The 27,752-nt window shown below is 40.5% G+C and overlaps 1 protein-coding gene and 2 long non-coding RNA genes across 3 annotated transcripts; 2 read left to right on the forward strand and 1 right to left on the reverse strand.

Moving 5' to 3' along the window:
- Window positions 1–809: 809 nt before the first annotated feature.
- Window positions 810–27,633, forward strand: LOC146525051 (Golgi apparatus protein 1-like). The gene is made up of 26 exons (XM_085177906.1): window positions 810–1,156; window positions 8,517–8,546; window positions 10,597–10,683; window positions 10,767–10,982; window positions 11,668–11,871; window positions 12,071–12,142; window positions 12,292–12,478; window positions 13,792–14,000; window positions 14,312–14,433; window positions 15,138–15,239; window positions 16,364–16,517; window positions 19,142–19,279; window positions 19,525–19,611; window positions 19,727–19,789; window positions 20,465–20,578; window positions 20,836–20,924; window positions 21,044–21,161; window positions 22,819–22,911; window positions 23,029–23,166; window positions 23,691–23,814; window positions 23,897–24,039; window positions 24,211–24,312; window positions 24,406–24,513; window positions 24,970–25,090; window positions 25,527–25,633; window positions 25,851–27,633. Exons 1-26 carry the CDS (start codon window positions 842–844, stop codon window positions 26,016–26,018), a joined length of 3,411 nt encoding a protein of 1,136 aa, XP_085034032.1. The 5' UTR covers window positions 810–841; the 3' UTR covers window positions 26,019–27,633.
- LOC146525052 (uncharacterized) lies at window positions 1,163–5,098 on the forward strand. The gene is made up of 2 exons (XR_014877062.1): window positions 1,163–2,462; window positions 2,557–5,098. It is a non-coding gene; the product is annotated as an uncharacterized LOC146525052 (long non-coding RNA).
- Window positions 18,024–19,594, reverse strand: LOC146525053 (uncharacterized). The gene is made up of 2 exons (XR_014877047.1): window positions 19,489–19,594; window positions 18,024–18,252 (listed from the first exon to the last, which is right to left on the reverse strand). It is a non-coding gene; the product is annotated as an uncharacterized LOC146525053 (long non-coding RNA).
- Window positions 27,634–27,752: the final 119 nt, after the last annotated feature.

The following is a 27,752-nucleotide window of genomic DNA, read 5'->3' on the forward strand; positions in this document are numbered from 1 at the left end:
CAGTAGAACTTAATAATCTCAGTAAGCAGTCAACTATTCCACAGTTTAGAATTAACAATTACATCTGTATCTGTACATGGGCACAATAAATCAAAAATGCTGACAATGTCTGACTGTGAATATAGATACTTTATTCTATATCTTGTACTGAATGCAATGATGTGAAACAGTGTGACAATAACTTCAAAATAAAAGCTTACAATCACTGAGAGCATCATGGGAGGGAGAGAAAACACACACACACACACACACACACACACACACACACACACTATCCCGGGATATATCCAACAATTGTTTGAATATTCGGACTTGCATTGTCCTTGTACAATGGATGCCAAAGAAATAATGTATTTGTTGTCACAAAAAAGGTAGAGCAGGAACTTCGAAACAAGTTTTGTTTTGTTTTTGTTTGTTTTGTTTTTTAAGGTGGGGGAATATCTAGCATTAAAAAAGTAATTCAGGCTGATAGTTTTGTGTGGAAACAGGCCTATGTAAGTAAACGACAATTATTTATATTTGAAAAGTTTATTCGCGTTATTTTTCCTACATTTAGTTGATTCTCTTTTTGATGCTATTAAATAAAAATAAATAGCTTTAAACTAGAGCTGGAGATCATGTGACGTGATCATCGTGTCGTATTGCTTACTAGAGTAAACAACAATGTAAAAACAATGGGTACACTGACGCTGTTACTAAAGGCGTACAGTAAAGCTTTATTTATTTATTTTTCAAGTGACCGGAAGTTGTGTGTTTATTTCGGTAAATAAAGCTCACCGTTACCTCGCTGACCGGAAGTGATGTCGTCATGTATTAGGACTAGCTTGACAGTGCTGTGAAGATGGCGGCGTACAGTCGCGCTCAGCTGCTGCTGCTGTTGTCGTCCGTGTGCCTCTGCAGTTTCGGCTCCGTCCTCGGCTTGAAGGCTGCCAGCGGCCCGGCCGAGCTTCACAACCCGCCCGTCCTCAGACCCGCTGATCCGCCGGCGAAGGATGCACCTGCAGCGGCAGCCGCTGGGGCCTCACAGCCTCGAAGGGCGACCGGTTGGAAGCTGTCGGAGGAGGAGGCCTGCCGGGAGGATCTGACCCGCCTCTGTCCCAAGCACACCTGGACCAACAACCTGGCAGTACTGGAGTGTCTGCAGGACCGCAAAGAGGTAGGCGCCCTCCCCACGGTAAACTGTTCGGGTTCAGGTGAGGTGATGGGCATCTGCTGGGTGTGTCGCCCCAGTGGGTTTAGTCACCCCGGTTGTCAGCATGGCTGTGATGCAGAGGTGAACATCTGCACCTCCATCCGTGTGACGCTCCGGGCAGCCGTTTAAACACACTTTTAGGACGTCAAAAATCCACGATTTACCCGACATCCACACACACACAGAGATAGTGGCGTATTTAGTGCTTTTAAAACTCTGTGTGTGTGTGTGTGTGTTTTGTTTTGTTTTTTAACAAAAGTGAACAAAAAACGTAGTTCCTTCAAAAAACGACACTTGAAGGTCTTCAAGTGCTAAGTGTAGATTTTATCCCAACTAGATATCTACCTGTTAGTTTTCTCTTACTTGCTTGTGGTCAGTTGATGAGACTGTGTGAAAAGCCCCTCATCCTGAAAATCTGCTCACTTTTTTATGTTTAAGTAAATTGTGTGTCTTTCAACCTAGGAATGTTCACACTTCAGCACAGAGGCTCTTGCCCTGTGGCCCCAGGAGTAAATAAAAGGTATCCCCTGTAGTAATCCACACTACTCTGTCTGTGTGGCCTTAACTGATGTTCCATGAGCACAATTAAAAATCATGTCTGCTGTTATAAATGCTTATAAACTGGTTGTGTTTAGGCTGTAGGCTGAAGAGCAACTAGCTAAATGAAACCTGATTAGTCTTTAAACAATAAATAGATTAATCTCTACCAAAAATATCAAGCTTAATCTGATTAACTGTCTGATTAATCATTTTTTAATTTATTCCACGTGACAGCCCGAATGAACTTCACCCCCTTCTCGACCTCTGCACCTGGCTGGGCTGTCTCAACTGCATTCTGTAGTTTAAGGGAGATGTTTTAATGTGCTTTGTGCTTTTACCACCCCTCTTTCCACCTCAGTGCAGTACTTATTAACCTGGTGAGGTGTGAAGTGTGTGGTGTGAGTGCAGTCATCCAGCTGTCAGGTGACTTGCCGGCTGAAGTTAAACCCCAGTTAAACATGATTCTTGTCTTGTTTCTTTGTGCCATAGTGACGAAGAACACAACAGACTTTCACACTCTGTGCCTGTTTAAAGATTGGCCGCCTACATGCACAGATTCTCTTATTTTTATCTAATTTCTTTCCATAAATAAACAAGCAAGGGACGCTACTACAACTAGAGATCAAATTATTTGTTTGTTAATCAGTAACCGCTGTGGTCTTGTGGTTCTTCAGCCTCATCTCACAGCCTGCTTTATTACATGGCCATATGATAAACATCTTCATACAGTGTTTACAGTCTGTCTGTATCAGATTTTTTTCCCCCAGATTGTTATCTTGCTTTCTAGGTCAGTTCACTTCTTTCCTATTTAATTATTTTAAAAGTGTTTCCTCATGCAAAGTGTCCTAAGCTGCACTGCAGCTATTAGAAGTCATTGTTCAAGCAAAGTCTCCTGCCTCGTGTCATTTTTAAATTGAACATCTTTGGGTAAAACACTAAAGCACTTCTGAAGAAGTCACCCGAGCTTGTGATGTGACTATAGTACATTTCGTGATGGTTTTAGTTGAAAAATGCTTTAAATTCAACAAATAATTATACATACATACAGCGATATGTTTTTTTCCTTTAAATTGTAAATGTTTGCTTTTTTGTCTCTGCTTTAAAAAAGTTGGATTCAAATCTAAAGAAAAATATATCAGTTTGATTAAAAGGCTAAACACACACACCAACTTAAAAACAGGGTCAGATTATTCATTAATCTCTTCCTGATAAGATCCTTTACACTAGCTCATATTTATAAAACAACCATAAAAATTTTAAAATCATATGAAGGGATTTGGAAATACTGACTTGAACCATGTTGTTTTATTTCACTTGGCTTTTTTTGTGGGGGTTTGGGATCACACATTTAGATCTATTCCAAGATTTCACATGTATCAGATATTTTAAAAGGAACTAAAAATTCAGCGGCCCAAATTAAGACCTAAAAATTCAGCATATAAGGAATTTGTTCTGTTATTTGTATCGTACTAGATTCTATTATTTTAAAAGTACAAGCAGAAGACATTTCTCTGTTATGCTAGATGTATAGATTGTGTTCACTTTTGATTTACTTTGATGTTTAAGTTATTTATTTAATTTAGTTTTATGTATAAATGTTTTTCCCAGTAGGAAATTTGGTACACAAAGCTGAGAACAATGCAGAGTAATAAGACATTCCTGCAATAAATTCTCTCTTTTCTTCATAAAGTTTACGGTGAAATGTTTTCAAAGAGGAGCTGATTTAACTTTCTGTCATTTCAGAAAAATGCAACGGCAATTTTCCTCGTATAAAAGCACTTTGAGTGCTCAGTTAGAGTAGAAAGGAGCTATATACTGTAAGAACCAGCCCATTTACCATAATTACCCCACACTTTGTAGTTTGGTAACATTCAGGAAAGCATGAGAGCCTCTTGTATTGCACTGAACATTTAGCTAGGTCTAGCAAAAAGGAAGGAGGCTGGTAGAGAATCTACCTTGTTATTTACATCCACACTCACTGGTCACTTCATTAAAGAACATCTTGTTAATATTGAGTTTAAATCCCTTTTGCCTTCAGTGCTTCCTTAAGTCGTTGGAAACATTCTTCAGATATTTTGGTCCATATTGACATGACAGCATCAGTTCCTGCAGATTTCTGCACATGAATGATCTGCATTTCCTGTTCCATCACATCCCAAAGGTCCTCAGGTGGATTGAAATCTGTTGTTCATAGAGAGTGTTTGAGTCCAGTCAAAAAAGAAACCAGTTTAAGGTGATTTGAGCCTTTTGGCATGGTGCATTATCCTGCTGGAAGTAACTGTCATCTGATGGGCTACCATTCCATTACAGCATCACCATCAGTGTTGATACAAGGAAGAATGCATCCATGTTTTCAAATTCTGACTCCACCAGGAAAAATCTTGTATTAAAGACTCATCAGACCAGGAAACTTTTTCCAGTCTCCTATTTTCCAATTTTGCCGAACCCATGCAAATTATAATCAGGTTCCCTTTCTGACAAGAACCTGGTGTGGGCTTCTTCTGCAGTAGCCCATCTGCTTCCAGGATCAATGTGTTTTTTGCTCAGAGATGCTCGTCTGCATACCTTGCAATCACATTACTGTTGCCTTCCACTCAGACTAGAGCATGGCACCAACAACCACACCACGTTCAAAGACACCTCAACCACCTCTCTTTCTCATTCTGATCCTCAGTTTGAACTTCAGCAGGCTGTCTTGACCCTTGCTACATGCCTAAATACTTTGCGTTGCTGCCATATCATTGGCTAATTAGATATTTCCATTAATAAGCACTTTAACAGGTCTACCTAATCAAGTGTCTGGTAAACATAAGTTGGCCAATATACAATATAGAGCAAAATAATGAAAAAAATAATAATTTAATGCAATAGAAAATGACACATGTTCACTGATAGACTTGATACATTTAAAAGACATTTTGTACAGTGATAATAGATTTCCATGTCTTTTATCAACCTCAGTCATTGTCACAAATACAGCAAAAGCTTAAAGCATCACGTCAGTCTCATTTTGCACTGTACTCCACAGATATACACAGTTACATGGTTCTGTATAAATAGATAATGGAAGACAAAATGATGATGATAAAAGACTTAACATATAATGTGTTCATAGCCAATAAGAAATTATAATTGCTTTACATTAAAGAATATTTCAAATGAGCTATCTTGCAAACCATTTGTTACACAACCCGTACTGTCCCTGAAAAAAATTTCCCTTGTGTGTTTTTTTTAATCATCATGTTAACTTCATCTGCTCTTTCACTCTCTCTCTCTCACACACACACACACACACACACACACACACACACACACACACACACACACACACACACACACACACACACACACACACACACGAGACACCTCCTCCAGCAGCCCTGAGCGATGCCCTCTTTACAGAGATAATTACATTGCTTTGACTCTATAACAGCTGTGGCCTCCTGAAGAGGTAAATGGCTCTTATAAATCTGCCTCTTCTCTAGAGAAACACACACACACACATAGTGGCAGTAACAGGGGCAGCTGAGCAGCATGAGCTTTCAGTACACCCAGTTTGAGAATCTATTTGTGGTGGTGTAAGCCCTGAAATCTGACAGCTGATAGACGTCTGAGAAACAGCAACACAGTTATAAAGTAACAGCAAGTCACTTTGCAATAGCAGAAAGAAGCCAGGGATATTTCTAGAGCTGTGGTCATTAAGGCATTGTGACAAATAGTAACTATGGGGAGATGGCGTGCCAGGATGCTGTGTAGCTATGGGTAGCATTTGCAGTCCTACAATTCTTTTTTACTCAGTGTTTCTGCTTATACTGTAGTAACATCGTTGTCCTAAGTGCAATGTTCAGGATTTAAAGGAAACGCTGATGTAGTCACAGAGAAAGAGGCTACCGTTGGTCCTGTCAAACCAAAACAGCCCCAGGCGGGTCATTAATACAATGAACAATTAAAACTGTTTCTGTTTAAATTGATGATGAAGTATCTCTAACTCTGATAGACTGCTATTTCCTTTACATTAATTTGGATGGTTTAACAGGGCAAAAGCCTCTTCGGTGGTGGAGGTGTGATGATTTAAGCTTGTGTTTTTATGCGTAGGCACCTTGCAGTTATTAAGTCGATCATGAACCCTTTTGTACACTGTAATATTCTAGAGTCAAATGTGAGGCCATCTGTATGACAGATAAAGCTTGTCCCAAACTGACAAGTTCTCATCTCTTCTTGGGGCTCCTAGTGTCAAGTTGTAAGCATTGCCTCTACAAGGACACATAAAAAGATCTCTAAAAGTTTAGTTGCGTTAAGGAATTAGTGATATCTCTCGGTGCGTCCATCTCCATGAGTAGTTTCTGCTGTATAGTTATTTCAATGACTTAGTCGCAGAAAAAGCCAGGCTACTTTTAACGTGTATAGAGTTGTACATGTAGAGTCTTCAGTGGAACACATCAGCCCCAATTTGTTTTATCTCTCTGCCCCTTACCAAGGCACAATTATCCTTTCCACTTCAGTTTGATCAGTCTAGTTGATTAATATGGTCTTTTTTCAAAAGCCTTTGATGTGAATGGATCAGCTCTTCATTAATTAATAACTCATAGTATCACTAGTTTGTTTGTTTTTTTAATTTGGGAACCCACCAAGGGTCTGTATCCTTATTACACTCATTTCTTTGTGTCTGAAGCATTTAGTGGAAATGAGAGTTTAAAATCAAAAGAAGGCCTTTTGTCGCTGTTCCCGTGGGCACAGCAGAGTTATCACAAAGTGCTTTCATGTCTTCATCACAGCAAAGTGATGTGGAGATGTAAGAAGAGCTTCTGCTGCTGGCTTTTGTCTGATAGTCAAGGATGTTGTGGGCGAGTCTATGAAGAGCTTCTGCTGCTTTGTTCATATTAAACTGCTGCGTTTTGGAGAAAAAAAACATTACTTTGCTCAGCGCTTTAGGGCAATGTTGGTGGTGTTTTTGAACTGTTCTTTCTGAAGCTAAAGGGACAGCTCCAAAAATGCACTCTATGTATTTTCCATCTCACTCAGTTGCACTAAAATCCTACCTTCGATTTAGCCATGGAGCACGAGTCTAGGTTTTACATAGTAGGCGAGTCAGTAGGCACATTTCTTGTCTGCACTGGTTTCCTTTATTTTTGCAGAGGTTGGTTTTGCAAAAATGTTTTTGCGAGATATTAAAAAAAACCCTTGTTGAACAAAAGTGTAACACCATCTAAATTGACTAAGGCAACAGAACTTCAAAAAATGAAATGCTGTAGTTTATCTAAGCCTTATATATATTGTTCTGAAAAGTGGCTGACTGAAGTTGAAATAGGGTTGATATTATGTAAGCTAGTGTTAGCTCAACGTTTCTGCAAATCGTACTTGGCCCACCTCTTTTCGTGGCTACTAGAGCACAGATTTATTCATTTAAAATCATCTTTCAAGATAGCAACATTAAATAATTTTATATGCAGATAGAAGAATTCTACCTTGTGATAAAAGTCCTAAATTGTACAAAGTAACTTTACAAAAAGCGAAAATTTAGCTTTTAGGCCACATTACTTACTAGTAGCAAAATTTACCTGAGTTTCCAATTAGTTTGTTAATAGTTCAGTTCCATCTTTTCTTAGATGTCATGAAACATTAAACTACATTGGGTGAAGATAATAAAAGATAATAAAAATATAGCTTTGCTCCTTAAGTGTATATATTGACCAACTTAATTGACCTATACCAATTATTAGCACCCGCCTATATATTAACCAATATTATCTATTTGTTGATTTATTGGGACCAACATTTATAATGGCCAATAACTAAAAGTAAAGAAGCAATGGGAGAAACACCCTTCAACCATATTATGAGTGTTGATGTTGCATAGTTTTCTATCAGAGGGCGTTATTCTGTATTGGAAACACGTTTACAAGTCCATGAACACAAGCATAGTTGAGCATAGTGTAAATCAGTAGTCAACAACTTTTGATAGTAAAACAAACTTTATTTTAAAAATGCATATATTAATTAAAACGGTCTTAAATTCTTAAATAACTGCACATAAACAAATTTTAGGGAAATCTGTTTTTATGTGTCTGAATGAAAAAAGCGTTGCCCAGTATATCAGATTTTTAAATGACCAAATCTTGGTGATTTAAAATCAGTCTTAACAATCGTCATATAATGAAAATTAGCAAAATTTAACTGGAAACTCTGCCTATACTCACATGGCCTTAGGAAAATGGACTGCTTGCCAACAAGCTCAACAGTTTTAAAGGGTTTCAGTGTAACTAACCGTGCCTTTGCTGAGTCTTGTTGTTGGTTTATTAACCAATGCATGCTGCAGTATGTTCAGCATATACATATAACTAATAAAACAAAAAACCTTCCGATACCTCTGAACACACTTACTATCTTATTATATCTAGTTTGTTCAACCAGTGCACAAAGAAATACAAGCAGGTGCTGGAACTTTTTCCTTTTATCTCTGGCTATGGTGCTGCTTGAAAGTTGGAGTTTGTCAGAGTTGGGGTTTTTTTCTGATGCGTGTTTAGGTTAGGGTGTCACCAAACTTGGAAATCTCATTGTTGCAGCATGTTGACAAAATATGGCAGTAAAAATACCAAGGTAGCCCTTAAAGCACAAATGACTATTTGTGTCTCTCTGATGGAAGCATGGATTAAACTAGAGTGTTGAAAGATGTTTAAATCTACTGAAGCGCCTTGAGGCGACTGTTGTTGTGATTTGGCGCTATATAAATAAAATTGAATTGAATTGAAGATTCACATTTCTCCTTCTTTTTGTCTTTCTGCAGGAAATTGATATTGCTCCTGACTGCAACCATGTGAGTATTTGTTTTAAAACACACAAATTCACGCAGAACCTTTTAATCAAACAGTACAAGTGTGAGACAAAGAAAGATATAACAGAGGCGTGCCTTCATACTCGGCTAATACTGTCAGGCCAAATCAAAATTTTAACCAAGTCTGGTTGGCTTAAAGTTAACTCACCAAGAAATCAAATGTGATAATTAGCCTTTTGGATATGCAGGGTGGTACATACCTGTCCTGCTTGGACTGCTGGAATTATTTCACTGCATCTGACAGATTTTTAAGTCAAAGTTACTGTTATTTGCCCCTGCTGTTAAAGAATTTAAACCAAACATATTGAAATATGTAATTTCAAAGGTTGACAGAACATCCTAACACACACAGAGATCAACTTTTCACTGTTCACTGCACAACTTACAGATGTACCAACTGCTGAAAAGTTTACACTTAAATTTTTGGCTGAGTTTACGAACCTTTGTCACCTGAGGACTCTTTTCCATCCATGTCTTGTGATCACTGCGTTATGCCTTTAATTTATTCATAACAAATATTTGTAACATTTATGTCATCCCCAACTACTGCAGATATAATTGGTTTTAGTTTTGTCCTATTTGCTTATCTCTATACTTTTCTGTATGCTCTTTCCTCTCACTCCTAATCAGTCATGGTAGAGGTCTGCCCCTGCCTGAACCTGATTCTGGAGATCTCTTCCTGATAAATGGAAGTTCTCCCTCACCCATGTAGCCAATTGTTTTCCTTATAGGGGATCATTGTAGTTCTCTCTCTAATATTTTAGAGGTTTTACCTTACAATATAAAGTGCAATGAGATGACTGCTTGCATGAAATATATTTATATAATATTAAAATGCATATAACGGAGTGAACATGGTAAATGTTCTGCATGCAAGTATGTTAGTATGTTTATTGACTCAGGGCCACAACCACTACTGTAAACTGGATTATATTATCTTAGAAATATGTCTTAGTGCCATAAATAGTAAACAAGTAGAAATGTAGAATCTAATACAATATCTGTCTAAAAAGCAGTCTGTGCATACTAATTCAATTCAGTATATTTTTTGGAGCAGTGTCACAGACCTGCATATTTTAATGCACTGTACAATTGGAGAGATTATTGGAAACATTTAGAGAATTTAAAATAAAGCAGTCTAATTATCAGCGACCGCTAACCATGAATAAACCTAAGATCCTCTCTTCTCTGTTTAACAAGGTCCTTTTACATTTTTTTTCCCACTCTAAATACTAGCTTTGAAGAACCCACAGCTTCCACACAGCCAGCCGATGACCGTCACTGACATCAACGCCATCTAACTTTAAATTAGGAGTTTCTCCTCTTTTTGCGTTAAGAGCTTCTGAAAGCTCGTCTCCGTGCCTTCTGGATGATAAACCTTCAATATTCAGAGTTCAGGGCAGTTTTATGAAACACCGCAAGGCTTATGGAGCATTTGGACTGTCTTTATTACAGCATGGAAAGCACTGGCTGCAGTTAACATGTCACACACTCACTTGTTCTATCTTATTTTCTTGGTGGACCGACTTTCAGTAGCTGTTGTTTGTGGATGCTGCAGCTGGAACCCCTCTGATAAGAAAGTGATACACAGAGTATCAGAAAACAATAAAAAGAGCACATTGGAAGGTCTTATTTCTGTCATTAAAGTCCTTAAAAAAATCATCAGTCTTCAGGATGGGGACTGTCTGATCGTGGGAGGCGTAGTTCTCTCTGAATAAACTATTCTTTTGTAAAATCGTTCAGGATAGATTACTTAGATTTGGACTATTTCAACATCACATTCACAAAGAAACTTTGTGAGTTTAGAAGCTGCTTTCTCAAGAGAAACTTTTAACAGTTGTGCCTCCTCCAAAAATAAAGAAGAGAAATTATCTAATTAAATGCAATGCTTTATACGACCACCACAAACTCTTTGCTACTAGTTGTAGTTAATGAGTTGGCTTTTCTTTAGTCATGTTCACTATGTTTCATTTCTAATTAACATATAAATTGGATTGTAATTGAAATCCTAACTTTTTTTTTCCTCAATCAGCTTCTGTGGAACTACAAACTCAATCTAACCACAGATCCAAAGTTTGAATCTGTGGCCATGGAGATTTGTAAGAGCACCATCACTGAGGTCAGTCTGCCTTTGACTCTACAGGGAAGTTTTAGGTCTGTCGTTTGCTCTCCTCTGACCTGTCAAATGTTCCGCACCTTCAGATAAAGGAGTGTAATGAGGTGGAGCGAGGGAGGGGCTACCTGGTGTCCTGCCTGGTGGATCACCGTGTTAACATCAGTGAGTACCAGTGTAACCAGTATATCACCAAGATGACCAGCATCATCTTCAGCGACTACAGGTTGATCTGTGGCTTCATGGACAAATGCAAAGAAGATATCAACAGCCTGCGCTGCGGCAGCATCAACATAGGACACAAGGTCAGGACTGTGCAAATATATGCAGAAGTTAATAAATCATAAAATGGAGTCCATAAATCAGAAAAAGTTCATTTACAGGCTTTTCGGGTTAAACCAAAAAAATAATAAGGTGGAGTAACCAGAGGAAACCCACCTCTCCAAGTGGCAAGTACAGGCTATTTAGTGCTTATTATAATACACAAAATCTCCATTTGTGTATGATATCCTCCTACACAGTCCACAATTGGCACACAAGTACATCTTAGGCCTACAAAGGTTCTTATCAATATTACATATTATATTGTAATCATGTTGCCTAGTAACCCCCAGGAAACAGGCTAAACTAACCCTAAGATTTTTAGCATTTATGCACTTGCAACACTTGTTACTGTTATTTTCAAACATATAAATAGTGTTGAGTCTTGTACTGTACCCACGTTACATTGTGTCCTGTTAAGTTCCATTTGGTAAAATATAGTTGGAAGTTTTTGCAAATCCCATTAATTTCTTTTCTCGTTATATGGAAGAGAAAGTCAACCCACTCTTTGGTCTGCAAGAATTTTGTAAGCCAGCTGGAATCAAACCAGCAACCGTTTGCTTGCCAATGGAATGTGTAAACCACTACATTATGACACCATGCCTATAGATCATCAGCATATTCAGAGTGTCATCGCCCTCTCTCTGAATCCCTGATGTCTCTTTACAGGACATCCACTCCCAGGGTGAAGTGATCGCTTGTCTCGAGAAGGCGTTAGTGAGGGAGGTGGAGCAACAGGACCGTGCTCATCCAATCAAAGAGGAGTGTCAGAAAGCGATCCTGCGGGTGGCGGAACTTTCCTCGGATGACTTTCACCTCGACAGACACCTTTACTTCTCCTGCCGAGACGACCGCGAGAGGTTCTGCCAGAACGTAAGGAGGCTCTACCGCTGCTTGCATGATGTTCATGCTTCCGGTGATCAGACACAAACAGTTAATGCATTCAGAAAATATGGAAATTATACATGAACTGGTTTCTCTTGGTTTCCAAGTGTAGAAACACAAGCTGTGTGGGGCTGGCAAATCCCTTTAACATCTCAGAGCGGAAACCCTTTTCTACTTTTCTCCACAGATTCAGGCAGGAGAAGGGAAAGTCTACAAGTGTCTGTTCAATCACAAGTTTGAAGAGGCCATGTCGGAAAAGGTACAACCATCTCATTTATTCATCTTGTTCCTCGGCGTGGCTGATAGGGCTGCACGATCGTGATTGATGAAACTCTGTAGGGCTTTTGAGTAAACTTTAGTGAACTTGTTTGTTTCTAATAACCTTTCTCCCCTCCTTCGCCTTCAAAGTGCCGTGATGCTCTCACCACTCGTCAGAAGCTCATCTCTCAGGACTACAGAGTTAGTTACTCGTTAGCTAAAGCCTGCAAGCTGGACCTGAGGAAGCAGCGCTGCAGCCTGGACACTAGCCTGCCGCGTGCCCGTGAAGCCCGACTGTCATACCTGCTCCTGTGCCTCGAAGCTGCTGTTCACCGTGGTGAGTGGTGGTGGTGTTGGTGGTGGTGGTGGGGTGTTTAGAGAAAAACTGGTCATTAAGTCAGGGTTGCAAAAATTTTCTTAATATCAATCTCCTGTATCTAACACTAGCAGTGTTGGGGAGTAACGGAATACATGTACCGCCGTTACGTATTTAAAATACAAAATATGAGTAACTGTATTCCGTTACAGTTACCGTTTAAAAAGGTGGTATTTAGAATACAGTTACTTTGTTGAAATAAATGGATTACACGGCGGTACTTCCCTGTTTCATATTGTGGCGGGTCAGGACTGTTTGGGTTTTGTTTGACAGCTACGTTCTGTTGTTCCAGGTGGCAGCGTTACGGTTGCCATGGTTACAGGGTGAGCTCTCGCTGCGTATTTCCTGGATGAGAGAGCCCTGTTGTTGTTGTGCTAAGCTAACAGGCAGAATGCTACAGGTATAGCTCTAAAGAATGTCATCATGGGCAGTGTAGTCCGTGCTGCAGGGAGAATGGACTGCCATACACGTTATGTGTCTGTGAGCGAGGGAAAAAGGAAAAGTATGAGTTGTCATCAAGCAAAAACGGGAGCTGGAAGCATGTAAATATAATAATAACCACTGCAGCGAAGAAGAGAGCCTGACGAGCCCAGTTGTAAGTAAGCTATTAAGACTCGACTGTACGCTGTGTTCGTGTTTTCCTCCAAAAACAATAAGTTCTGTTGGCGCAGCCGTTCAACGCCTCTCTCTGTCTCACTCAAGCAAAGTTGACCCAGACAACAAAGTAAAGCTATTTTTGGCTACGAGCCCGACACAGAACCCGACGTATTAGCCAGAGGTCCCTTTACTACGGTCCGGAGCCGCGGACCTTCAGTAACAGTAATAAATCACAGCAATAGTACATTCATGTAGTTGTAAACAGCATGATAATATATTAAGTAATCCAAAGTATTCAGAATTCCGCAGTATTCCGCTACGTTACTCAATGAGAGTAACGTAGCGGAATACGTTACAGAATACATTTTGGGGCATGTATTCTGTATTCTGTAATGAACAAAGGAGGAGACCAAAATATAACTTAGAGTAAAGATTGGACTTAACCCTTATGTGGTGGACTTAAACTCTCTATATAGAATTTATTTGGAATATATTGTTAAATGAGACCTTGAAATCCCAGAGTAGCCAAAAAGTAAATGAATACAGCTTTAAGTAAAGAGTATTTCTTTTTTTATAAATATAATTGCAAACATAATGAATAGGGTGTGAAGTTATCTACATTTCATGTGCATTCATTGTTAATCGTGTTAGTAATAGCTGGTTCTTGTGCTACGCAGGGCATCCGGTCAGCGGAGAATGCCAGGGGGAGATGCTGGACTACCGGCGGATGCTGATGGAGGATTTCTCTCTCAGTCCGGAGATTGTGCTTCACTGCCGGACGGAGATCGAGGCCCAGTGCTCCGGCCTGCACCGCAAAGGCCGCACACTGCACTGTCTGATGAGAATCGGTCGGAGCAATGCCATGGACAGTGTCTGCCAGAACGCTGTAAGACCATTGCATGAAATAATCAGTGCAATCAGTCATCATGAAATAAAACTGCAAATTTAGTTATCAAAAATGTTGTTGTCAGTGAAGAACATTCAGATTTTGTATTGGCTAAATACTTCACAAACAGCAGACACTGTGACCGGTCCTCTGAGTTGTCATGTCATGTCGGGCAGAATTTTGTTTGATCAGATTTGCAGTCACTGGGGGTTGATAGGTTGTCGATAAAATAATGACAAATAAATAAAATCCAGCTTCTTGCCATTAAATTTATTTCCTGAATATTTGAATATTCTTTTTCCTCACTGCAGCTTCAGACTCTGATCCAGTCTGCTGATCCAGGAGGCGACTATCGGATCGACCGGGCTCTTAACGAGGCATGCGAGTCCGTTATCCAGACTGCCTGCAAACACATCCGCAATGGAGACCCAATGTGAGTTGGTTATACACGTGCACACATGCAACTGCTTTCAGGTTAAGCTTAATTGGAATTTTAAATGATAATCAGATGATACTTTTTAAATTTAGTTTTTATTAAGACTTATATAAGTACATAAGCATTCATATTTTCACTGCTGCTGTTATCGTGACCGAGTACAACAGTGACACGCTGCTTTTTTTTATCATAAGATTATTTAAAAAGGAACCAAAACAGACACAAGTGCTAAAATTAATAGTCTTAATTACCATGACCACGATTTAATCGCGTATGTGCTTAAAGTTAAGGGGAGCCGCACTGTGTTGAAAATTACGTAATTACCATTCAGCATATTGTAATTCAAGTAGTCTTGAGCTTACACTCAACTGCACCTTCTCTGGCTTCTGCTTTTCGGCTTTAGAAACTGTAGCATGAAAGATTGAAAATATCCATGTCGCAGGTAAGATACAGTGCGGCGATAGCTCAAACGTAGGACTTTAACCTGGCAGATTGAGGTTTGATAAAAACAAAAAAACAGCATAGCTTTATCCCATAGGCATCACATGTAATTGTTAATGTTTAAAACAGGGGGCTTAAAACAGCAAGAGAGACCTGCAGGAGAAGGACGCCTACTTTCAAAATCTGCCTTTTTTCATTCTTCGGATTCCCTGGTAAACACCGATTCATGTGCTGGTATGTCTGTGTGTGTCGGTGTGCAGGATCCTGTCATGCCTGATGGAGCATCTGTACACAGAGAAGATGGTGGAGGACTGTGAACACCGCCTGTTAGAGCTTCAGTATTTTATATCCAGAGACTGGAAGTAAGTGTGCCCGCTGATGCTGATGGGAATGCGACAAATCGACATTGTTCAGCTGTAGAACTTTCTCTGGTGTTTAAGCTTGTTTTCCTGGTTTATATTAAGTCCAGCTAGATAGTTAGCCTCTTTTTTTCATCAGCACGCAAAAGACGTCGTGGCCTGGTAGAAATGATCATGAGGGTGACTCACACACTCGCTCTACTTGTGACGCAGGAGCCAATGCTATTAGTACGTCCCCTGCCACTACATTTCATTCCCCACATCCTGTATAAGGGTATTAGGACTTTGTGAAGGTAATTAATTTAGTCATGAGATTTAGTTCCAGGTGGTCTGAAGAAAACAGAAGAGGTTTGTTCATTTTAATCTCAGCATTGTGTGTTGTATCCTGTCTTATCTTGGACATTTGGCATGAATACCAAGAGGAATTTTCAGAAGTTCAAGAGTTTTCACATCGCAAAATGCAACAGGGTTGATGATACAGTTTGTGTAGCACTGTTATAGCGGAAGGGATAAAACTTTGTCCATTTATATACACCTTATGGACAAAAGTATTGGGCCACACCTCTTAACCTTTGAATTCATGTGATTTTAGTCCCATTGCCACAGGTCCATAAAATCAAGGACCTAGCCATGTAGTCTGCCTTTACATACATTTGTGGCAGAGTGCGTCATTCTACAGCTCACTGACTTCAAACATGGTTCTCTAATAGGGTGAAGTGCACTATGGCAGCAAGTCAACTTGTGGCATTTGTTTCCTATCAATTCAGTTCCAGTTCAATTCAGTTTAATTTATATAGCACCAAATTACAGCCGTATTCACCTCAAGTTGCTTTATATTGTAAGGTAAAGAGTGCTAAAGTGCACAGTGGGTAAAAACCGCCAACGCTCTGCTAAGGAAAAAACTGTAGCATTGCAAACCTCCTCTGGCATTAACATCAGTGCAAAAACTGAGTGCTGGGAGCTTTGTGGTGTTGGCAGGCTGATAATTTTGGGAGTAGTGATGGGTAACATGAAAAAAAAACAGTTGAAACTGTACAGTAGAATGACTTGAATCAGCAGGAAACAGAACTGGAAGGTCGTCTGTTTTGTGGGTGTGTTTTAGTATCCATTAAGTCTTTGTCTTCCAGACTGGACCCGATCCTTTATAAGAAATGTCAGGCTGACGCCGCCCGCCTCTGCCACACACACGGCTGGAACGAGACCAACGAGGTGATGCCACCAGGTGCTGTCTTTTCCTGCCTCTATCGCCATGCCTACCGCACAGAGGAGCAGGGAAGACGGGTATGTTGACAGCAGAAGCAAACACTTTAGATCACACTAAGCTGTTTAGGTATAATATTTTGGTTGGTTTAGGGTTATATTTGGTCATAGCAGCAGGCATAACTCTGTTTTTTAAATTTAACAGGTGAAATCGGAAAAGCAGGTAAGAACTCTGACTTTACCTAAATCAGCTCGTGCTGTTCCTGGTGAGGAGTTAACTCGATGATGATTGTAATGGTGATGGTTGGAGCGGCTGAATCAAACTGTTAACCCCGTGGTGGCGCTAGAACAACTCGGGGCATGATCAGAGTCAGTCTAATGTCAAACTTTACTTCTATGGAACTTCAAATGTTTAAAAGTGTGAATGATGATGTGTCTGCATTAAGTTATGAAAAGTATCTGAAACTTTTGGTCTTAAGCATCTTGCCGACGATACAGGAACCTAAAATTAAAAGACACCCAAACTAATGCAAAAGTGCTCTTAATTTTGGTATATAGATGGTAAAAGCAAGTCCTTCAGAGGACAAGAGCACATTTTAAAATCCATCATGAAACTATGAAAGCTAATCTAGGAGCAGGATTCAGTTTAGTTGTTCACTCTCGTGACACAAATTGCTACTGAAGTGCTGGCTTGTACCCTTCTTCTAAGTCACAGGTTCAGTAATTCAAATGATGAACCCTGACTGCTCTGCTTGGCTTTGAAATCTGTATAATCACTTTCTCTCTCTTTCCAAAAACTTAATGAGTTGGAAATCCACTTCGCCCTGATTTTGAGTAATTATAATGATTATAAAGAAGACCCTTGACAGCTTGATTTAATATAATTATATGGTCTCAGTAATCATGGTGTATGCATGTGTCACAAACCTTCAGTGTGAGCGCCAGTTCAGAAAGGTGGGACATTTTAGCTGTTTCACACATCCACACAAAAAAAGCCTTTACTATGTGTGTAAATGCACAGTCATTTGGCAAGCTAAACACGCTTGGATTAAAACTTGAAACTGTTGAGCAGCTGCAGGAAAACAAGTGGTGCCACTAAACAGATAAATACTAACGATCAATATTTGTCATGAAAATTAATCAGTTTAAAAAAAATAATGAAAAAACAGCAGTTGAAAAGTAACTTGGCGCGAAAGAAAATGCTTCAAATCGTGCTTCATATTGAGTCGATGTTGTGATGATTTAACTTCCCTCGTGTTTTAAAAGCAGTGCATTAAGATTGGCTCATGGTTGAAAGCAATGTCTTGAAAATGCTGTCATGCATGATGTGTTTTTTTTCTACAAATAGAGATAAGTTCTGCTTCGTGATAGAGTTTTACTGTAGGCAGCATGTAACGTTCCACAGAGATAAAAAGCCACTCGAGATTTAAGTAATGCAGAGTCTGCGGTGAATTGGGATGGTGACCTCAATCAATGCAGGCTGTGTTATTGTAAATCAGTACATGAGTAACCAGGAGAATTCAGGTTTTTATAGATTTTTCAACTGCTTAGTTGAGAGCTTCTCACAAGGAGCCACGCACAGTTGGCTGGTCAAACACACACACACACACACACACACACACACACACACACACACACACACACACACACACACACACACACACACACAACGAGCCCTTTCCAACACCTAGTGCAGACCCACACAGAGGAAATCCACCAGAAGCCTCTCCCACCCAGCGCACTGCTCTCCTCCAGCTTATATCACCTCTGGAAGGTAATTGGTGATAAACGAGGGCAGACGAGCAGCAGCTGCTTCCTGAGGGAGACGGCAGGGGCAGAGAGAGACAAGGGGGAGGGGCAAGAAAAAAGGAGGAGGAGAGGACAACACCACACCCACACACTCCCACAGCCTCACGGGATGTAACAGGGTTTTTTTAGCTTTTCATCAAATTTCCTGAAAATGACAGATTATTGAAAATAAGGATTTACAAGATCTTCTGAAAGGCTGGAGAACTGTTGCTCCGGACCTTTTTTTAAAAAAAAAAAAAAAGTAGAAGAAACTCACTTTGGATGCAAAATACAAAGAAATGAGGGGTGGCTCAGGACTTTTGCACAGTGCCGGCTCTGTATGATCTCAGAGCAACCAACCGCTGTTTAAATCTTCTGTTTGTGAGAGGCATCAGGTAGACGATGAACTGAGAGGCTACATCAACACCCAGTGTAAGATAACCATGTTTTTAACTATGACTCATGCATAATACCCCCTTTTAATCTAGTGAGCTACATATAGCTTACAATTTATACCCCTTTGAAACCCATTTAATCTACATTTAATTTAATTTAATTAACTAGCTATCCATTTCCTCCATCCAAAATAACATGATAATGATAAAAACTGGAAGTCCAGGTAAGGCCCCGACCAGAGAGAGACTAACTGAGCAAACTGAGAATGTAAGCAAACAAATAACAAACCAGCTACAACGACAAACATAAAACCCTGTAAAGGGTGTTCTCTGCCAGCAGGGTCTGTGCAGTTCTGTTGGGGAAAAAAGGCAAATGATTGTGACAATAATGTTCATTATATATCAGAACCTGGCACTTACTAAACTACACATCCACACGTCATCATGGGTCCTCACAGAAGAAAACTGTGAATGGGTGTGTGTTTCAAGCTTGTGACCAGTCATGTATGTGTTTGTTTACAGTTATCTCGGGACTGTAAGGTGGAAGTTCAGAGGATTCTCCACCAGAGGGCGCTGGATGTGAAGCTGGACCCAGAGCTGCAGAAACGCTGCATGACCGACCTCGGCAAGTGGTGCAGTGAGAAGACAGATGCTGGACAGGTGAGCACACAGCGGCCGTTACTGCTGCTTATATCTGTTAGAGCTCTCTGACGCCATTCTGCCAGCCTGTGGCCTTTGATGTGCACACAGTGTCATAAATCCTGTGGCTGGAAAATACTGGGACTAGTCTAGTTCGCATGTAAACCGGCCTATAGATGCAGAGGTTCACACATTAGGGGCTGCCGCACAGTAATGGTTGAAATGCTTACCTTTGTTCTTGCTGCTGAATGTGTGCCTCTGTCCAGGAGCTGGAGTGTCTGCAGGATCATTTGGAGGACTTAGTTTCCGGCTGCAAGGACGTCGTGGGCAACCTGACAGAGCTGGAGTCAGAGGTTAGCAAAGCTAAACCGAAAGCAGGCAGGAGCTGTTAGAGAAACAGTGTTGACACAAGCGATTCTTGTCTCACCTCCACATTTATGACCCGTTGCTGTCTGTTTTGTTGTTCAGGACATCCAGATCGACGCTCTCCTCATCAGAGCCTGTGAGCCCGTCATTCAGGCACACTGCCACGTGAGCATATTTGACTTTACCTTAGGACATGTGAGGGAAAAGTGGCGGCGGTAACCTGTTGCATGCCCGTTTGTGAAGTTATGTAGAGTGGGCATTGTGTCAAAGACACTTTAAAACATTTTGTCTTCAAACCTCAAATGCTAAAGATCTGCAGGGTACGTAAAGATATGTTTCAGTTGCTCACAGTACTTTTGGTCTTTTTTTTTGCATACTGTGTTCATGCCTACACATGGGTTGGCCAACACTAATGCATTCTTTTCTGTTGCTTGCTCTAAAATAAATGTTATTCAGTGTGGTTCCTCAAGAATATACACGTCAAAATAATCAAAGGAACACTTTTTATTTAGACTATAGCATCAAGTCAGTGAAAACTCTAGAATATTGATCTGGTTAGTTTAATAGCTCAGAGGGTTGTTAATCCAGAAGAGAGACAATTACTTTAGAGAGCTGGACAAGACTGTAGGAGGTCCTTAACCCATCAACAGGATCAGTATCTGTTCTTTTGTGTAAGAAGGAACATTTTTTGAGCCGTGTATTTATTTTCCGGAGTATAGCCGGAGTATTTTCATTTATTCCACTGAACAACGACACTGTGGTGGTGTTGTGCGTTGTTGTCCCTGAATGTCACGTGAATAGAAACATTTTGGAGGTTTGCATTGTTATTTGTGTGTGCAGGATGTAGCTGATAACCAGATCGACACAGGTGATCTGATGGAGTGTTTGGTTCAGAATAAACACCAGAAGGAGATGAATGACAAATGTGCAGTTGGGGTTACACACTTCCAGCTGGTGAGTGATCATGAAATTCTGTTTTCTGTCTCTGTTTCTCTCTTTACTCTGTGATACCAGTTTCTTTTTCTTGTTGTTCTTGTCTTTGATTTTGAATTTTATCTTCAAAGAGCTGATAGACTCAGAGAAGCTTTAATATTTGAATATTGTTTTTGAGTTACACAATAGTGACAACAAGAATGAAATAAATGCAAATAATAGTAAAAACGAAAAAAGGATAATACTTTCACCATAGTATCCCTGTGCTTCTCTCTCAGATTCAAATGAAGGATTTCCGGTTTTCCTATAAGTTCAAAATGGCCTGCAAGGAGGATGTTCTGCGCTTGTGTCCAAACATCAAGAAAAAGTGAGACTCTATGACTGCTAACCAATGAGAATAGTGCAAAATCTCCTTGAGGTTGAGCTTTAGTTTAACATTTTAACTGATTTAATTGGACATAAGTGACTCTCTGTGTGACCCTGCAGAGTGGATGTTGTCATCTGCCTCAGCACCACAGTGAGGAATGACACGCTGCAGGAGGCCAGGGAGCAGAGGGTGTCTCTGAAATGTCGTAAACAGCTGCGGGTAGAGGAGCTGGAGATGGTACCACACACACACGCACACACGCACACACACTCAGACTTCTTTCAGACAGTCTGACAGCCACAGTGTTACCTAACCTTTAACGTATCCATGACAACACAATGTTTTGCTTATGTCATTTGATCTCAGCACTTTAAACTTAATTTTAGACTGTATATAAAAATGGACATAGCATCCAGGTATAAAAAGTGAAGCCAACATAGAAGTGTCTTCAGCCGAGATTATCTTTAAATTTGGTTAATTAGCTAATGACTGTAAACTTGCTCCTCACACTGTTGCCAACATGAAAGTGTAAAAATGTACAGACAGTTTCACATATTTTTGATGGATGGGTCAATAAACCTGCAGTGTGGGAAAAAGTCAAAAGCCTCCTTATTGTCAAAACAGTGGTGACACCTATTAGCTAACGTTGAAACATATATGAAACACACAAGTAGCTTAATAGAAAAAAATAGTGTTGCGCTAACGAATATAGTTATTGCATTGACATGTTCCAACAAACAGATGCATTCTTATGAACTAAAACTTAATGCAGTGGCAGGTGGACGCTCCATCATCTTGAATAGATGTTTTATGTATGGGTCTAGAGACCAGCCGCATACGTTTCACACCAAAGGCAGAGGAGAAGAGAACTTGTAGGTGCTAGTGTGGCATAGAGGTAACATGACCGCAAGCCTCCTCTTCCTTACCGCAAGCCGAATTTCCTGACCTGAAGTCAGGGCTCTAACATACAAAAACATGCATAAACGTGCACATTTATTGCCGGGATTGCCGCAGTTACTTATTAGCAACAGGTTAGACATGCAACCTTCCAGATAAATAGATGTGAACTTCACTGACTCATATCGGACTCTTTTTACAGTTTTACAGCCTCCACAATTCACTAACTTAATGTTTTATTCAATATGGCTAGAAACCAGGAGCTGAGCTTATAAACCTATAAGCTGGGAAGTGTTTACTGAGGTCATAGAGAAATCCTTCTATACAACTGGAAGTCTTTTTGTAGCCATGGGAGTTACCCGAGGCCCATCTGCATTAACTTCACTTTTCACAAGGAGGATAAATCCATCTTTTTACTGTCTATGTTCATAGTGCAGCACTGGTGACTGGAGTTTTACTGTAATATGAAAGAAATCTTGCAAATTTGATCTTTCCTGGTCAACACTGATTGGGAATGTCACTATAAGAAAGAACTTTTCTTATCAGTATCTCACGATAAGAAACAGCTACTTCCGGCTGTTCAGTGGGTAGATCTGCTCCTATTGATTTGGCAGATGGTTTAAACACTAGATGTCCTTTATGACACAACCCAAAAGGGACATGTGTCTCCTTCTTGAATCGGATTAGGGATCTTTTCTTCATTAAGGGAATGTGTAAACTACGACACTATAGAACCACCAAGTAATGTTTAAGTCCTACAGTTTATAGACCAGCATTAAAGTTAGTGTTTCCTTAAGCATAAGCTTTTTTAGGATTTATAAAACTAGACAATAACACACTACTGTGCAATACAGTACAACTGTGATACAGAAAAGCACCACGGGACATTTAATCTGTAAAACCAGGTTCTACTTTGGCTTACTTTTGTCAAAAATCGGTTTTGTAAAAATTTTTCTAAAAAAAACACTAAAGTTTCCTTTTTTTCCCTCTCATTCAGTCCGAGGATATTCGGTTGGAACCAGAGTTGTACGAGCCCTGCAAGTCAGACATCAGTCGTCTGTGTCCCAACGTAGCATTTGGTAACGCTCAGGTAGGGAATGCAGAGTGTTGTGTAAGAATAGAAGCATTGTATTGTTCTTTTCTGCTGTTTGCCTCCACTCTTTATCGTTCCCGTCTTCACTCGTCCTGGCCCTCTGCTCCTACTCAGATGATTGAGTGTCTGAAGGAGCAGAAGAAGCAGCTCAGCCAGCGCTGCCACCAGCGGATCTTCAGACTGCAGGAGGTGGAGATGAGCGACCCCGAGCTCGACTACCAGCTCATGAGAGTCTGCAAACAGATGATCAAGGTGATGGAGGCAGGAAAAAGGGAGAGGAGATCGTGGGGAAAAGCACTGGGACTGAATTCTGTCATTGTGGTGCTGTGTTTTTGACTGAGAGTTGTGAAACCTCACTCTTTTATTAAAGTTTTTTCTCATCTATACCTTTGTGCTGCAAAACCTGCTGAAATAGTTTGATAGGAAACTTCTACTGATTTAAGTTTAGCAGTGGTTTACATTTTATAATCTTGGCACATATTCTTTATATAAATTGTAAACCAAAAGGTAGCTATATGTTTTACAACCTGAAATGAGTAAATGGACTTAATTTCTCTTCACAGATGACCCACATTCTAGACTTCCTGTGATTTTGCACACGTTTACCTTTCAGTTACTTTTTCTGCATATTTACTTTCATATGTAAAGTTTTACAGCCTCACATTAACTGTTTAACACAGTGTGACTAAACTATGGCTTTATGGTCTTTTTGGAGTAATTGTCAGCGTGTTCCTAGATCTCATTATGTGTACAAACACCATTACTCTCTCCTGCAGCGCTTCTGTACAGAAGCGGATGCCAGGAATGTGCTCCAGTGTCTAAAGCAGAATAAGAACAGTGAGCTGATGGATCCCAAGTGTAAACAGATGATCACCAAGAGGCAGATCACACAGAACACAGGTATTCACACAGAACCACATAGAGTCCCGTAAAAAAGACAGTAGCGTCCTCTGTCCTCATCCTTCTCTTCCCCCACCTTCAGACTACCGTCTGAACCCAGTGCTGAGGAAGGCATGTCGAGCCGACATCCCAAAGTTCTGCCAGTCCATCCTGAACAAAGCGAGCGAGGACGGTGAACTGGAGGGTCAGGTCATCGCCTGCCTCAAACTCAAATACGCTGACCAGGTTAGAGCACAACTCTACTAAGGTCGTGTTTGTTTCAAAGATACAGGCAGACATTGTTTTTGCTGTAAGTTGTAGTGTATGCCTTTCAACAGTGTTGTGAAAGACGAAAATCTATAACATGGTGATTGATTGTTGTTAAATTGTGTGTTTTCTGACCGGGGTTTGTTTTAGAGATTGTCTTCAGACTGCGAAGACCAGATCAGAGTGATTCTCCAGGAGTCTGCGCTCGACTACAGACTGGACCGACAGCTGCAGATGCACTGCTCAGAAGAAGTACGTGCTTACACACACACACACACACACACACACACACACAAAGACAAACAAATGAACAATTCTCTCCTCCTTTTTTTTCTCCCTCTGCAGATCTCCAGATTGTGCGCAGAGGAGGCGGCTGCCCAGGAGCAGACTGGTCAGGTGGAAGAGTGTCTGAAAGTCAACCTGCTTAAAATCAGACAGGAAGCCTGTAAAAAGGTACATGTCCACAGTACAACATAAGATGAACTTGATTATTAGCATATTTCTGTTGGTTTTAAAATATCATGGACATTTTAGAGTGTGTAGAATACTGTACTAGTACAGTATGTTTCAGAAGGCTTCAAAATATGAAAGGAGCCAAAGTCTGAACACACAAATGAAAACATTAGCGTCACTGTGACTGTTGTTTCTAGATGATCTCATTATTTTCATTCATAGTATCATAGAAGGAGGAGGGAAAATGGCTGAAAACTCTCATTAGCTAATTTGGCACACTTAGCAAAAAAGTCTAACATTAGCCACCAAAAGCTACTGGTTACACTTTCAGGTAACCTTGTATGTTTTTGTTTTTGTTTGTTTAGGTGTGTTTGTTTAGGTTTCACAGCAACAAAAAAAGACTCACTGAATCTTAATGTAAAAACTCACATATCCCTTATTTGTTTGTGTTTGCAGGAAGTCCTGAACATGCTAAAGGAGAGTAAGGCAGACATCTTTGTGGACCCGGTCCTCCACACAGCCTGTGCTCTGGACCTGAAACACCACTGTGCCGCCATCACGCCGGGCAGAGGACGACGTGGGTGCTTTCACACAATCTTTCTTCTTGTGCAAAACTGTCAGGCTGGTTAGATGGAGCCAAGAAAGTATTCTAATCAGAGTCCGCTTCCCAATCAATGACTGTTTACTAATAAAGTTTGTTTGTCCATCTTTTCCTCAGCCTGAAAGGCTCATGGGGTATCATTGTCGCCATGCCAACAAAAACTCAAGAATCAGGCAACATAGGTTTTTCAAATTGATACCTTAAGGGAACAAGTTTATATCTCAGTAACCTCAACTTTAAGATTGACCTCAGAGGTCAAGGTGCGTTAACTTAAGACGGAGGTCACCTAGGATTTTCAAATTGGTACCATAGGTGCTTCTACTAGGAGGCTGAGGGGTTTGAATGTCTTTCACTGAGATTCTTTTTAGTGTTTGGTCACCAAAACTAGATTTTTCTGTCCCTCTCCATGCAGAGATGTCGTGTCTGATGGAGGCGTTACAGGACAAGAGAGTTCGCCTTCAGCCTGAGTGTAAGAAGAGGCTTCAAGACCGCATCGACATGTGGAGCTATGCTGCAAAGGTAAACATCAAGAGTTGGATTACAGTGACAATTGGGACTAGAGCTTCCACCCTGATGCCAACACACAGGTAGCATCAGAGGAAGAGTTGTTAGGTTGCGTAATGTAGTTGCTGTGAGTTACCTCAAAACATTTGTGCACTAATCATTCTATTAGTGTAAAGATACTTCACTCTATCCAGGCAAACGCTGACGCTAGCCCCCTCCCTCTGTGCTATAGGTGGCACCAGCAGAAGGTTTCTCAGACCTGGCCGTGCAGGTGATGACATCACCCTCCAAGAACTACATCCTGTTCATGATCGCACTGAGTGTGTGCGTCCTGTTCCTGGTGGGGCTGCTGTGCGGTCGAATCACCAAGCGAGTGACGAGAGAACTGAAGGACCGATAGAAGACAGAGCGCCCCGATCCTTCCGAAAGAACTGAGTCCTTAAACCTTTCCCTACCTTCCTCCTCCTCCTCTCGCAGATGCCCGATCTGTAACCAGCCAGCCTGCACAGTGCCAACACCAGTGCCCAGCTCTGGACCCCGTTACCCCCTCGATGAATCCTAAAATCTCCCTTTGGACATCTCCAAACTCTGCGATAGCACCGGCTGTCTGATTCAAGTGTTTTTCCTCAATCATGTTTTTTTTTTTTTTTTTTTTTTAAACAAATCTGCTTTTGCTGAGGATCTTGTTTGAGTTTCTAACTAAGCGCTGTTCTTGATGTGACTGAGGGCTGTTGCTTCTGGGGCTAGAATTGCTCTCCCCCCCCCTCCCCCCCGGTTCAGTCCTGACGCTTTTATTTTTGTGATATTTAATGGCGACTGGAGCATGCAGCGCAACAGGAAACCGTTTCTTTGGAAGTGACTGCAGCAGCCTGAGTCGTTCAGTTCCTGTTGCTTTGAAACATTTTCTCATCAGTCACAAAGTCCCATCCTCTCTTCCTTCATCTGGACCAGTTCAGATCCATCTTGCTTGTTACTGACTGGAAATGAAAGTCCAGCTGCTCTCAATATTGTCATTGACTGGATTGTCCTGCGCACATGGTTTTAAAACTTAATTTAAATGCTAACTTCATTGCACTTTTGTTTGTGTGTTTTTTAACATTATGCCTTATTTATTGTCTGATGATGTTTTAGTTTCTTTTGAGTTTGATTGATCTTTTATGTTTTTTTTCCTGGAAATCCAGCTAAATACAGATTTTGTAGTCTACAGTGAGACATGCAGAGAAGTACAGCTGTGTATGATGGAGCTTTAAAAGTACTAATTGTAAAAGGTTTAAAACCTTCCAAAGTTAACTAAAATGTTGAGAAGAATGTGAAGAAAGAACTGCTATGACTTAGAGATGTCAACTAGAGCTGAACTAGGACTGGACTGTACCTTTCATCCAATACTCATTTGCACCATAAGATGGTACTTTTGTTAAACCATAGTAGCGAGGCAAAAAGCAAAACCTCTTGAGGAAATGAGCGGGTAACTAAGGCCTTTGTCATAGGCTTCAACACCAGTCAAAGACTTTCTGGTGAATGGTTTCTATAGGTTACTGGCAGTCACAATGAGGTCCTGGCCCAAAAGCTTACTTTGTGTTGCGGTCACTAGCAGAATGCTGCGATTGCCCAGAGTGTTTGCCAACATGTCTGCAAACTCTTGATAGCTAACCACAAAGTGGTAGTGAAACTTGGAAAAGTGTAACACAAACAGGAAACGTAACCCATTTATCTTTAAAGTAAAAGTTGTACGTAACCATTGAAACCAACACTTTTCAAGACGCAACATTTACGTCTTGAAGGTGGTTGATTTCTGTCTGTGGTCTGCGTGACACTCTTTTACATTTTACAGCCACTTAGTTTAGGGAGTTTTTCCTTCCCACTGTCGCCAAGTGCTTGCTCATAAGGACTTGCCTGATTGTTGGGGTTTTACTCTATATTGTAAGGTAAAGACCCTACAATAATATAAAGATCCTCGAGGTGACCGTTTTTGTGATTTGGCACTATATAAATAAAATTTAATCTTTAAAAAAAAATTGCGACTAGCTGGGGAGTGTTTGCAGACTTTTGTACAAACTGTACAGCACTGTATGCCTCTTTACAACCAATTTCATCTAGTGACAGCAACATACAGGAACAATTCCCCCACTAAAAT

This window comes from Neolamprologus multifasciatus, chromosome 1 (assembly GCF_963576455.1).
Source record: "Neolamprologus multifasciatus chromosome 1, fNeoMul1.2, whole genome shotgun sequence".
NCBI lineage: Eukaryota > Metazoa > Chordata > Actinopteri > Cichliformes > Cichlidae > Neolamprologus > Neolamprologus multifasciatus.